At 41.4% G+C, this 12,658-nt stretch overlaps 2 protein-coding genes across 4 annotated transcripts in view; one reads left to right on the top strand and one right to left on the bottom strand.

Annotated features, from left to right (window-relative positions):
* Positions 1 to 387: 387 nt before the first annotated feature.
* LOC118385513 (pseudouridylate synthase 1 homolog) lies at positions 388 to 3,557 on the bottom strand. 3 transcript variants are annotated; one of them, XM_035772718.2, is made up of 7 exons: positions 3,354 to 3,557; positions 3,073 to 3,139; positions 2,323 to 2,549; positions 2,087 to 2,224; positions 1,793 to 1,895; positions 781 to 1,478; positions 388 to 569 (listed from the first exon to the last, which is right to left on the bottom strand). In XM_035772718.2, exons 2-7 carry the CDS (start codon positions 3,128 to 3,130, stop codon positions 528 to 530), a joined length of 1,266 nt encoding a protein of 421 aa, XP_035628611.1. In that variant the 5' UTR covers positions 3,131 to 3,139; positions 3,354 to 3,557; the 3' UTR covers positions 388 to 527. The 3 variants fall into 3 exon arrangements, with proteins under 3 accessions (XP_035628611.1, XP_035628610.1, XP_035628612.1); XM_035772717.2 differs by having other exon boundaries at positions 3,073 to 3,557; XM_035772719.2 differs by lacking the exon at positions 3,073 to 3,139 and having other exon boundaries at positions 3,354 to 3,556.
* Positions 3,558 to 6,468: 2,911 nt separating this feature from the next.
* The window catches only part of LOC118385524 (sarcoplasmic/endoplasmic reticulum calcium ATPase 2), a 44,066-nt gene continuing 37,876 nt past the window's right edge, over positions 6,469 to 12,658 (top strand). The window contains exons 1-3 of the mRNA XM_052521522.1: positions 6,469 to 7,152; positions 9,593 to 9,610; positions 9,711 to 9,793. Coding sequence (XP_052377482.1) covers positions 7,035 to 7,152; positions 9,593 to 9,610; positions 9,711 to 9,793 — 219 coding nt within the window. The 5' untranslated portion in view covers positions 6,469 to 7,034. The remainder of the gene's footprint in view (positions 7,153 to 9,592; positions 9,611 to 9,710; positions 9,794 to 12,658) is intronic.

The following is a 12,658-nucleotide window of genomic DNA, read 5'->3' as shown; positions in this document are numbered from 1 at the left end:
TACACATCGTCGGCATGTTTCCTGCTCTAAATAATAATGTGTGTCTATTTGGGGTGTTTTTTTACCATCTTGCGACTCCGAAGTTGACCTCTTGTTTTCAGTTGTGGATCCTAAAGACGTACTTAGTTCTAATTTCGCACCCTTGCGGTCGGTGGGTATATCGTGCTGGGCATGGCCAAATAATATTCCAAGTATCTCAAATATTTTAGAAGTACTGTAATGAAATATACTTCCATAATTGATAACCATTATTGTTATCAAATACCACAATTAATTTCATGGCATCCCATCATAGACCTGTCTCTTCTCAAGACTGCTTCCAGCTAACAAATCCTCCAAAATACAGTGTGTTAAAGATTACTACTGGAAAGGATTCACGCTCAATGGTTTAAATTAAAGAACAAAATGTTTATTCAAAACATATTATGTAAAAATCAGTGGCATTATTGACAATGCATTTCCATAGCAAAACAAAAGCTCATTCTTGAGAGATACAGCAACGGGTGTCTTTCTACTCGCTGGAATCTTCAAAGTGCAGAATCTGAACCATTACCATCATCATCATCATCCTGAAAATGGAAACATTTTATGGGTTAAAGAAAAAAGGAAAAAAAAAGAGGGTGATGGCATCTCCCAAAAAGACAGCAGTTTTATGACTCCTCAGTGTGAACTGCTCCTAGTTGATGATTAAGCTACTAATGTTGAACATTTTGTTGGACTTAAAAAAAAACAACCACTGACAATTGAACTGGCAAATATTATTCTGTTGGATTCACCCACCTGCCCCCTGTCCTTATCCTGAGCCCCTTTTGCAGTGGCCTTAAAGTCGTGTATGGGCAGTGTGGCCATCCAGCTGGCCATGGACCCTTCCTGGCACTCCGTCTCCACAATGCTGGGGTAGATGTGTTCCTCCTTGAAGGCCAAGATAGCCTGCTCCTCTTCAGTCCACTCCAGGCACTCATGGAGGCCGTCCCCGCCGAAGCGCTTGTTATACATGTCAAAGTGCACCTTCTCGAGCACCAGGCCCAGCCCAGGGGCCTTGGGCACATCCACCTTCTCCTCGCCCCAGCTTCGCTTTAACACCTCATCCCCAGAATAACCCTTCACAACAGCTATCACCAGGCCAATCATTTTCCGGATTTGATGCATCATGAAGCTCTGGCCACGCACAGTAATCTCAGCAAACTCAGCGCCGCCACGCACAAAGGGCTCGCCACAGGTCATCTCTGTGATGTAACGGCGGGCGCTGGGGTCCCGCGCGGCCTTCTGGGAGGTGAAGTTGTGAAAGTTATGAGTGCCCTTGTATCTGCCAAACAGACAATTTACTCTCTGCAGTGTCTTTGGCTCCAGGCGGAAGGCAATAGAATTCTCAGTGCTATAGTCTTTTGGGGCGAAGGCCACAGTGGGGAGCATGTAGGAGTATGTACGGGCATCACAGCTGTTTTTAGAATTGAAGCCCCCAGTCACTCGTTTCAGACCTACCGGGACAAAAGAAATATCACAAACTATGTGGAACCACACTGGTAACCAAAGCGACAAGTTATTTTTTTAGATAAAAAAAATAAAAGAAGTATATATTCAAAACAATAAGCAAAATAAACAGCATGAGACAATTAACAATTCCATTGTCATCCCACGTCCAACATATTTTCACAAAAAGTGGAATCACTGACTTCCCAAAAGAAACCACCTAGACTTCAAGAACATATTATTAATTGTGACACCATGGGCTTCCGTGTGAAGGGTTTAGGCTCATCTCCAACACGTTTAACTGGAAGCAGTGCGATCTCACCCAGCACTCGGATCTGTGGTGGAAGATTGGAGTTGAGCTTTTCCTTTATGTCTTCAATCATCCATAGTTTTAGAGAGACCACTTGACCTGCTGCAGAAACACCCTGACAAAACAAATGGTGCTGATCACAAAGCAAGGTAATAATCCATTTGTGTTTGAGGCCACACACAGTCCATGTCTTGTCCCGTGCAGGCCATTACTTCAGGTATAAAACACAGGTATGTAAGACTACTTGCTCAAGGGACGCATTTGTGCTGACAGAAACTAAGCCCTTTCCATGTTTGTCTCCCATACCTTGTCCGTTCTTGCACATCTTTGGAATGACATTTTTTTCATATCATCTCCATGGTTGTCTGGGATGCACCCAGACTTAATCAGTGCTGTAACCAGCTCATCCTCAATGGTTTTGAACTGGGAAGATCCAGCATTTCTCTGAAACACAAAACAGATTAAGAATTTAGAAAGTAGCAATTTTGTTTAAAAACACATGGGATACGATTTATGGACAGATTAAGAGGGTTAATACCAACCTGCATACCGTAGTAACCTTTGCCTGAATACGCCAAAAGCAGGACCACTTTTCTTTTGGGGTGTTTCCTCTCGTCGCCAGTCTGTTCTACATCAGACTTGAGCTTCTTTCTGATGTGCTCACCCGACTCTCCATCTCCCTCCTCCACTCGTTTCAGTGGCTTGTTCTGCCCATTCCCTGACTCTTCACTCATTATCCACCTTATCCCTGCACACTTGTAAAGCCAATCTGATAACACAAACAAAACAAAAAAATAGCTAGTGAGTGAAGGGATGTATTTCGTTCCAAGTTATGACATTTCAGCCCTGTTCATTCACTACCAGGGTAAGTGTGCACTCACACCTAGTTATTCCACATATACAATTCCTTGATCTCAGATATGATTTTCAGATAAGGGGAGTGAAGATAACCAGACGGGAGGGAACAACTTTCTGAAATTAAATCCAGCCTTGGGCTGAAATCAATACTTGTAACCTTCACCATAGGTACTGTAGTGAACGTGGATCAGTACTAATCTAAAAAAGGTATGGGTATGTAAATACAATACGGTGCATCACTACAGGTGACAATCCTTCCAATAATGTCACATCTACAGGACTAACGTTACCTGGAGGAGGTGCCAACAAATGGTCATCATTACTTGACCGCTTAACACGAGTTAACGTTAGAACGCCAGCTACTATAATACGATGACATACTCAAATGGACTTTCCCTCGAAATAGTCAGCTAATTTAACTAAATTGGGCTTACCGTTGCTTTTGATACTCAACACTCGTGGACTTGCTATCAAGGCTCGAATGTTCTGCATTGCTCATCTCTTCATTGCATGTTAAGAAGTTTAACAAGCTTTTATGATAATGTTAAAGTTCTGAAGATCAAAATTAGGAGATAGCTAGCTGAATCACTAACGATAGCTAGTTAACTAAACTAGCTTTATCACAAGACATTTCCTATGGTTAGCTAGCTAGCTACCATGACGAACAATAACACTTTTGCTATAAGATTAAACAAATCATTTGCAGGAGACTCACGAGTGATCCACGAACAATCGTTCAATACACGACTTGCTTATAGCACAAAGTCGGGAGTTTATCCAGTTACGACATTTGTACAATCAGAAAAAATGCAAGATGAAACCCTTTTACAAGTAGCTAGCTAACTACCGCTGACCAACACATGGACAAGATCAACGTTGACCTTTCTTCTTCGTGTGGCTTTCTGACAAACTGGACTCCTCCTTCTTCTTCTTCTTCTTTGGGATTTGCTTGGCAGATCGCATCCAACTTTTAGGTTGCATACACCACCACCTACTGTACTGGTGTGTGGGGCCATTAACGGTCTAGCTACATTATATTATTTACAAAAATTGCCCTGGCATCTCCTCTCAACAACAACAAAAAACGCCACCCACCTCACTATTCAACCCTATCTAGTCCTACTCCAGACTGACTGCAGCAAATCCTCGCAATCCCAAGTACTTCTCTGCTGCTGCCACCACAACCTCTATTTCTGTGACTTTCGCTAAATTTCTACAGTACATTTGACAACCATGGCTATAAATGCTAAAACTTACTGAAGCACATGTTATTCCTATCACGCTCTATTGACTTCGGCCTACTCACAGGGATGCTCTTAGGATCCCTCACCCTGATGTAAAATCCCAATGGATTTGTTGTTTTTGTTATTGTTACCTTTGTAATATTTTACAACTGGTATGTTCACTTCAATATTTGTTACCAAACAGTTTAAACAAAAGCATCTTATTAAGAAATGTTTATTTGCCAATACACACACACACACACATTTTGGATGCCTTATTATTCCCTATTTTAGTGCACTATCTATGTCCACTAGAGTGCAGTAGATTAGCACAGATATATGCCCATTGAAGAGTTAGGGTCAGAGGGCTCAATTCCATCAAACGTGCATGGCGGCGGTCTATGTACATTTCTTCCCGGAGTCAAATACAATCACAGAAAGGTTTTCGATAATGTTAGAATGCAAAGTAAACTCACTTAACAGATGGCAATTGTTTGTTGAGATAATGGCCATGACATGATATTATACAGTGATGTGAAATCTACAACAGTCAGCGTGTCTGTGTCTCTCAACACTGATCCTGGGGACTCACTGTTTATGATGAATTTCCCTCCATTTGAACATCAATAAGACACCAATAACCTTTAGCTTTTAATTAACCTTTACATTGTATTAGAGTAATGTGCATTAAACATCTACTGCCATTTCAAAAAAGGGTCTGGGACAAGTTAATTGGCAGATCGCCATAACAACCCCACATCAGCTGAACCATGTCACAGTATCTATAAATAACCACAATCCCAAGCAGACAATAGCCAGCTGCAAGAGAAAGAAACCATCTCTTACTACAGTCCACACCCCTGTATAACTCACAACCAGGGACCAATGTCAATCATCACTGCTCAATTTTTCAAAGGCGATATTCTCACACACAACATTCTGTACAGACAAGACTTCTTGGGGCAGTTTCCTGGACACAGATTACGCATAATCCTGGTCTAAAAAGCATGTTAAATTGTGTATTGATCTTGCTTTTTATTCCAGGACTAGGCTTAATCTGTGTCCAGGAAACTGCCCCCTTGTGTCAATGAAACAGAATGAAATAGAACTTTACAGGACTCTGCAACATCATCTAATAGACACTGATATGGCCATAGATAGCCTATGGGTAATGGGGTGAACTGTGCTGAATCTATGTCCATATCTATCAGGCCATGGGACTTATCTCTCACAGCCCTAATAATACCAGTATCTGGGGGGAATCCATTTTCAGACAGAAAGGCTAGTGATGTCATGACGACAGTGAGGCTCCAAGACACCTAAATAACTACATACAAGCACCCACACGTCATATCCTACTCCCCAATGAACATGTCCTACCAACCAAAAATACTATCCACTGCTTGCTTTGTGTTGAAAGTGGGTTACTTTGTGCAAGGTAGCTGTTCCTGCATCCTCTCCACTCTCTGACTATCATCTTCCTGTAGAGTAGGGGTTTCATCCAAGCCATTTACTATTGGTGGTCTGAACATTACAGTAGGATCCAGCACATAGTGGCTCACACTGGGGAAGCTGAGGAACTATTTAACATCTGACTGACGTGACCTTGAATGGAGGAGGCAGCCTCTCATGTCCAGGATTGACAGAACAACTATTGTGAGTGAGGGAGAAGTGACAGGTCAATGATTCACATGAGCAGAGTCAACGATTTACATTTTTGTTAATTTATAGGGAATAGGGGACTCTTTAGAGGGATTCTCAAGACAGAAAAACAAGTAGGCGGCCAGTACGATGCAGAACACTTTTGTTAAATATTTACAGATAACATTGACAAAGAATACATATACTGTAAGTAGGAGCAGATCAGCCCATGGTTTACATCACATCAGGACATACAACTGCAACGCGTTTCAACTACAAGAATCTTCTTCAGGCAGCGTTGAGGGATTCTCACAAATTCTCCTAAATAATCTGGACCAAGCTATTATTTAAACACTGAAGATGCCATTGACCTCCAGAAGCCCATACGTCCCACAATGTCATGCTGGTGTCCACCAATGCAACCATCCTGTACAAACAATAGAAAACTGACCTATCTGAATCATAGCTCACAACCCAGGTCTGCTTTCCAACATAACATTAATTTTCAACTGGGCTCTTATCAAATGGGTATTCTTAATTTGTGTCTTGCTGACCTTAGGACACTTGTGTTTGGATTAATACTAGCTGTCAGCTGTCGTGGGCTATGCTAAATCAAGAAAAGAGAGAGCATTCAACATAAAATGTTCACTTTTCTTAAATCCCTAAATGACATAGACACGTATAAGCCTTGTGTACTTGTGTTCCCCCCCCTCTGTTCATATGCCAACACTTTGTATATATGCCAACACTTTACCGATAATCTAGTTTTACTAGCTCTTTAAAATATTGCTGTTATATTAATGCTGTAAATAATACCACATACTTTATTTTAATGGTCTGTAATATATATATATATATTTATTTGAGGAGAGTCAGCTGATCAGAGACACCGGAGAAAGATCTGGAAGAAAAAGCGATTTCCGGAGTCTCTCCAGCCAATAAGCGCATTCCACATGCGGACGCCGAGCGCAGTATTCGGAGCACGCGGACTGGTAGCGGACAAATGCGATTGGTGCTGATGGTGACAGTAGTGAAACCGCGGCAGCACACGAGGAGACTGCGGACATCCACCGAAGGCAGTACTTTCAGACCTGCCGTCTTGCGTTCACTTATATACTACGCATGTCTTCTTAAGTTATTGCTCCGTTAAAAATGAAATAGTTTTGATGGTGGTAGCTATGAATTATCCATATTTCATTGTTGTGCCTGGAACGTTGTAACCGGCGAGTTTGAGGGGTAAAGGCATTGCTCTCGTAACAAGTGGCGAGGAGGGCTTAACGCAGTCATTACACTAGCCAGTTTTTTTTTTTGACTGCATGTGAGGTTATTAAGTAAGCTACAGACGTTTTTGGGATTAACATACATTTCGAGATTGTTCTGCATTTTCGGCAGCGTGAGTTTGGGGGGGAAGACGCAAAATAAGTGAAGAATCAGTGTGGTTCTTGAGAGTTAATTTAAGAAACATCTAGATAGCCGTCCAGCTAACGTAAAGCGGCTAAGTTAGCTAGTGTTTCCTCGAGCGGCTACTCACCATGGAGAACGGTCACACAAAGACGGTGGAGGAAGTTTACAGTCATTTCAACGTGAACGAAAGCACAGGTCTAGGTGTAGACCAAGTGAAGAGGCAGCGGGAAAAATGGGGACCTAATGGTGAGTATAAAACAACATGTTTTTTTTTTTTAATGTGATATCCCTTTTGCCTGGCAACACGGTGCACGGCCTGTTTAGCTCGCGTTATTAAGCAACCGGCACGGTTGGGGAAAAAAAAAATACTGCTGACGTCACGCGCGTGTTCACGCTGACAATGACTGTGTTAAAAAACACACAAAACGACTGAAATTATTTCTGTAAACTGAAACGAAATGTTGCAAATTTTTTTTGTTGTTGTAATGATCTGCCGATTCTAAACGATTTTAAATTCCTATGTTTAGTTCACCCAGTCCACGTCTTATCTAGATGTAATTTCTCATTTGATTTTTTTTTTTTCCCGGAAAACGTTCATGTTCAGTTGTCGAGTTTTTCTCAACTCCAAGATGTACATCGTATCAATGCCTGGATAAAGTATTCACACCGCTTGAGACCCCCCCACACACATACATTTAGTTGTTACAGACTGACTTTTAAATGTATCAAATTGAGATTTTGTCATACACCAATCAATACCCCTTAACGTCAAAGTGGAATTATGTTTTGAGAAATGTACAGATGAAAAGCTGGAATGTATTTAGTCCCTTTTTGTTATGGCAATCCTAAATACGTTAAGGAGTAAACATGTGTAAGTTGCATGGGCTCCCTCTGTTTACAGTAATGGTGTTTAACATGCGTTTTTTAACGAATACCTCATCAATCACTGTACCCCACACACATAATTATATTTAAGGTCCCTCAGTCGAGCAGTGAATTTCAACCACAGACCAGGAAGGTTTCCAATGCTTCCTAAAGAAGGTCACCTATTGGTGGATGGGTAAAAAAAAAAAAGCAGACATTGAATATCCCATTGAGCATGGTGACATTATTAATTACACTTTGGATGGTGCGTCAATGCAGTCCCTACAAAGATACAGGTGTCCTAACTCCGTTGCCAGAGAGAACAGAAACGACTCAGGGATTACACAATGAGAGGCCACTGGTGACCTTAAAACAGTTTGCGTCTAATGGCTGTGAAAGAACTGAGGATGGCTTAACATTGTAGTTACTCCACAGCACAAACCTAATTATAGAGTGTAACGGCAACCTGTACAGAATACCAATATTTAAAAAAATGCAACCTGTTTGCAATAAGGCACCAAAGTAAAACTGCAAAACATTTCGGAAAGAGATTCGCTTTATGTTGTGAATAGAAAGTTATATTTGGGGCAAAACCAACACATTACTGAGTAACACTTCATATTATCAAGCATGGCTGCGTCATGTTGTGGGTATGCTTGTCAACGGCAAGGACCAGAGTTTTTTTAATTATTTTTTTTATGATAAAACACCCCCCAATAAAGCTAATGTAACAGTATAATTTTAGACCGTCCCCTCGCCCATACCCGGGCGCGAACCAGGGACCCTCTGCACACATCAACAGTAGTCACCCTCGAAGCATCGTTACCCATCGCGCCACAAAAGCAGAGGCCCTTGCAGAGCAAGGGGAACTACTACTTCAAGGTCTCGGAGCAAGTGACGTCACCGATTGAAACTCTATTTAGCGCGAACAACGCTAACTAGCTAGCCATTTCACATCCGTGACGCTAAGCACAGGCAAAATCCTACAGGGAAACCTGGTTCAGTCTGCTTTCCAACAGACACTGGAAGACAAATTCACCTTTCAGCAGGATAATAACCTACAACACAAGGCCAAGTGTATGTACAATACACACACACACACACACACACACACACACACACACACACACACTGCAGTTGCTTACCAAGATGACATTGAAAGTTCCTGAGTGGCCTAGTTACTATTTCCACTTAAATTGACTTGGCAATCTATGGCAAGGCTTGAAAATGGCTGTCAAGTAATGATCAACAACCAACTTGACAGAGCTTGAAAACAAATTTATTTAAATTATTTTTTTTATTTTTTTTACATTCTAGGTGTGTGAAGCTCTTAGACTGTGTAAGGTCACCAAAGGTGACTCTAACGTATTGACTCGGTGTGAATACCTATGTTAATACCTATGTTGGATATTTCTGAATTTAATTTTCAATTCAACGGCAAAATATTTAAAACCTAGTTTTCACTTTGTTATTATGGTGTATTGTGTGGAAGATGGGTGAGGTCGGTTTAATACATTTTGAATTCAGTTTGTAACACAACAAGAAGTGAAATATTTAAGGCTGATACTTTCTGAAGCCACTGCACATATGGTTGAGAAACCCGGCTAGCTAGTTCTGTCGTAACACACCGGGACACTCTCTTTACACACTACTGTGATTCAGTGGTTTTCGTAGCAGGTTCCCAGAGCCTTTTCACTAACCCTTATCCTAACCTGTTACGAAAAAGCCACTTTGGTCTTGAAGTGGCATACCGAGTGTTTTCAAGTAACATTTCTCTCTCTGTTCTCTGTTTTCGGTGTCGTGTCCCTTGGATGATTCGCAGAATTGCCTGCTGAGGAGGGTAAGCAAATTGTTTCTTTTTGTTCAGTTTACTTCTTCAATGCCACATTTGAAGGTATCCCGTTAAGTGGATGCTATCAAAACCTCTTTTGTCCTCTTAGGAAAATCTTTATGGGAGCTGGTGGTTGAACAGTTTGAAGATCTGCTTGTGAGGATTCTTCTTCTTGCAGCCTGCATATCTTTTGTAAGTATAACACGACCCAATTCCGGCACATGAGGATCATAGTAAGTTTCATATCTGTCCAGAATAAGTATGAACATAATTGGGGCACGTGCAAATCTCCTGTAAGGCAGACCATACTCAATAGCGTTTTCTTTAGGGTTCAAACACACCAATGGCATTTGCCTGCAGATTTTACATGTAGAATTGCACAGAAAATGTCAACAACGCGCTGAGCGATTGGTAGACAAATGGTAGATCCACATTCAGTGGGACGTGTGCCACCATTTAGAAAATGCAAGCCCCTAGGTTCATTAGGCCTGATGCCCACAGCTCCAACCTCATGATGGATTTCTATATAATCTGACTTTATTCTGGTGAAAAATATAATAAACTGGCATTTGTCTAGTGCTATAGGAATAATTGGTTATTTTGCTCCTACTTGTATGTCATTACGTCTTAGGTTACAGTATTGGAATGAGGGGTGTGTGTAGTCCTGATCGGTCCCTGTTCTAAAAAATAAAATGTCCCAGTGCTCCAGGGCAGTGTGTAGGATGCTATCTTCCAGATGGAACATAAAGCAGGTGTCCGGACTCTGTGGTCATTAAAGATCCCATGGCACTTATCATAAGAGTAGGGGTGTTTACCCCTTCCTGTAGCTCGGTGGTTCTCAAACCTCTCCTTGGGGACCCACAGACATTTCACAATTTTGTTTGGGTGTAGCCCTCAACTAGTTCACCTGATTCATGAAGTCACCGGCTTGATGAATAGATGGCAAGTTGAATCAGGTGCGCTAGCTCTGGAATAGATCAAATGCATGGAATGGTTGGGGTTCTTTGAGGAGAGTTTTGAGAACCACTGCTTTTGGCTGATCTTCAATGCCACTGCTGTAAATATCACCAGCAGCAATGACACATGGTGATGGTCAGGAATCTAGTCTGTAAATCACATCCAGTATTAGGCAGATCACATAAACAAGTCCCCGGCTGGGTTGAGCTGTCACGCTGTTCGTGTTTGACATTTGATTTGATAGGCTGTACCTCTGTGTTCGGAGGAGGATACAGTTATGTGACACATTTCTGGTTCTGGCCTAGATTCTGATTGAGCGGACAAGTTACTCCTGTCCCTGTTCTGAAATAGTCTTAGAGGCCTCTCCCATTCTCTGGAGAAGATTTGCTGAATTGGGACAAACTCACGACCCTCAATACATTTACTAATGCGCAGTAGTGAGAGGCTTTCAATCCCCTATTAATAGCTAAAATGATTGTCATTATATTATTGACTGTTATTGCCAGAGAGCTTGACAAGGCTAATTAGTTGGGCTCTGAGTTAATGATGCCACGGCCTTTGTAGTGTACTCCGTTGCCCGAGGAGGAGTTCTACTCAGGTCCATCTCCTCCCTGTATATTGATTGACTGTCAGAGACATCAAAATAGAATGAGTGGGGTGTGGCTATTTAACCTCCTCATTCAAAGAAGTGGTCATTGCATTGTATAGCAATCAAGATCAAGCTTGGCCTTTTATGAACGCTGTTGTGAGGGAGGCTACCACTCCAGCCCTGAAGTATAGACTAGTTTAAAGATGTGCAGTTGTCAGTATATCTACAATTATACCCTCTGTTTCTCTGAGTCATTTCTGTGAGGTAAAATGTTTGGGCCTCATCAGATTGATTTGATCTCTTATGTAATCTGGTCATTCAAACGGTGCTGGTTAAAATCTATGCATCCGATTTCAGTGGCTGAGAAGGACTTTATGGAAATGAATACCACTTCAAAGAGTAGTCGCTTGCTGTTCAGATGGAGGACTGAATGCGTTTAGCCAGAAACGGGGTGCCTGAACAGGACAGAGTTGTGCGGAGCGTTGAATTTAAACTACTACAGTTATTAGCAGTAGCATGTTCAACTAGGGCTGTGACGGCCATGGAGTTTTGGATGATGGGTTATGTCAGCCAAATGAACGCGCTCACCATTTTTATAATCGTTCAAAATGGCAACAACAAAAATGTATATTAACAATAGATCTGGTTTAGATAAAAACAATGAACAAAAACATACGATTTTTTGTATCATCTTTCATTTAAGACACATTTACTCTGGGATGTGGTTGTATACATAAATATATATATATATATATATACACACACATTTACAAAATAACATGGGTAACTATTTACACTTTCAATATTTGGAAGACAATATACCCCAGTCCTCTATCAAATCAAATCAATTTATATAGCCCCAGTCTAAAACCCCAAACAGCAAGCAATGCAGGTGTAGAAGCACGGTGGCTGGGAAAAACTCCCTAGCCAAAACAGGCCAACACCTAGGAAGAACTAGCCACCACTGATTGGAGGAAGCAGCTTGCTGGCTGTGTTGAGATGTATGGGTTTGCATTCTACACAATACCATTTTAAATAACATTTTATTATTATTGTGTAAATGCAAACCCATTTTATATAAAATGGTATTGTGTAGAATGCAAACCCATTCATCTCAACACAGCCAGCATGCTTCCTCCAATCATACATTAGAGGGAGCATCAAGGAGCTTGCTGGCTACAGCACCAAGCCCTGTCCCTTCTGCTCCTGCGACAACTGTTCATCTACCCATATATATTTGTGCAGGCATGGATGTGCCTAAGGGCCAAAAGTATATACACTGCTCAAAAAAATAAAGGGAACACTTAAACAACACAATGTAACTCCAAGTCAATCACACTTCTGTGAAATCAAACTGTCCACTTAGGAAGCAACACTGATTGACAATACATTTCACATGCTGTTGTGCAAATGGAATAGACAACAGGTGGAAATTATAGGCAATTAGCAAGACACTCCCAATAAAGGAGTGGTTCTGCAGGTGGTGACCACACAGACCACTTCTCAGTTCC

Source organism: Oncorhynchus keta, chromosome 6 (assembly GCF_023373465.1).
Source record: "Oncorhynchus keta strain PuntledgeMale-10-30-2019 chromosome 6, Oket_V2, whole genome shotgun sequence".
Taxonomy (NCBI): Eukaryota; Metazoa; Chordata; class Actinopteri; order Salmoniformes; family Salmonidae; genus Oncorhynchus; species Oncorhynchus keta.
The sequence above is the reverse complement of the archived record's forward strand: the minus strand, read 5'-3'. Positions and strand labels throughout refer to the sequence as shown.

What these genes read in the sequence shown, in the direction of transcription:
- LOC118385513 (XM_035772717.2), bottom strand. Translation starts at nt 3,130, where the DNA reads ATGCAGAACATTCGAGCCTTGATAGCAAGTCCACGAGTGTTGAGTATC. An exon ending in GATGTGCAAGAACGGACAAG is followed by an intron (nt 1,896 to 2,086) that starts GTATGGGAGACA and finishes TTGTTTTGTCAG; the next exon opens with GGTGTTTCTGCAGCAGGTCA. An exon ending in ACCACAGATCCGAGTGCTGG is followed by an intron (nt 1,479 to 1,792) that starts GTGAGATCGCAC and finishes TTGTCCCGGTAG; the next exon opens with GTCTGAAACGAGTGACTGGG.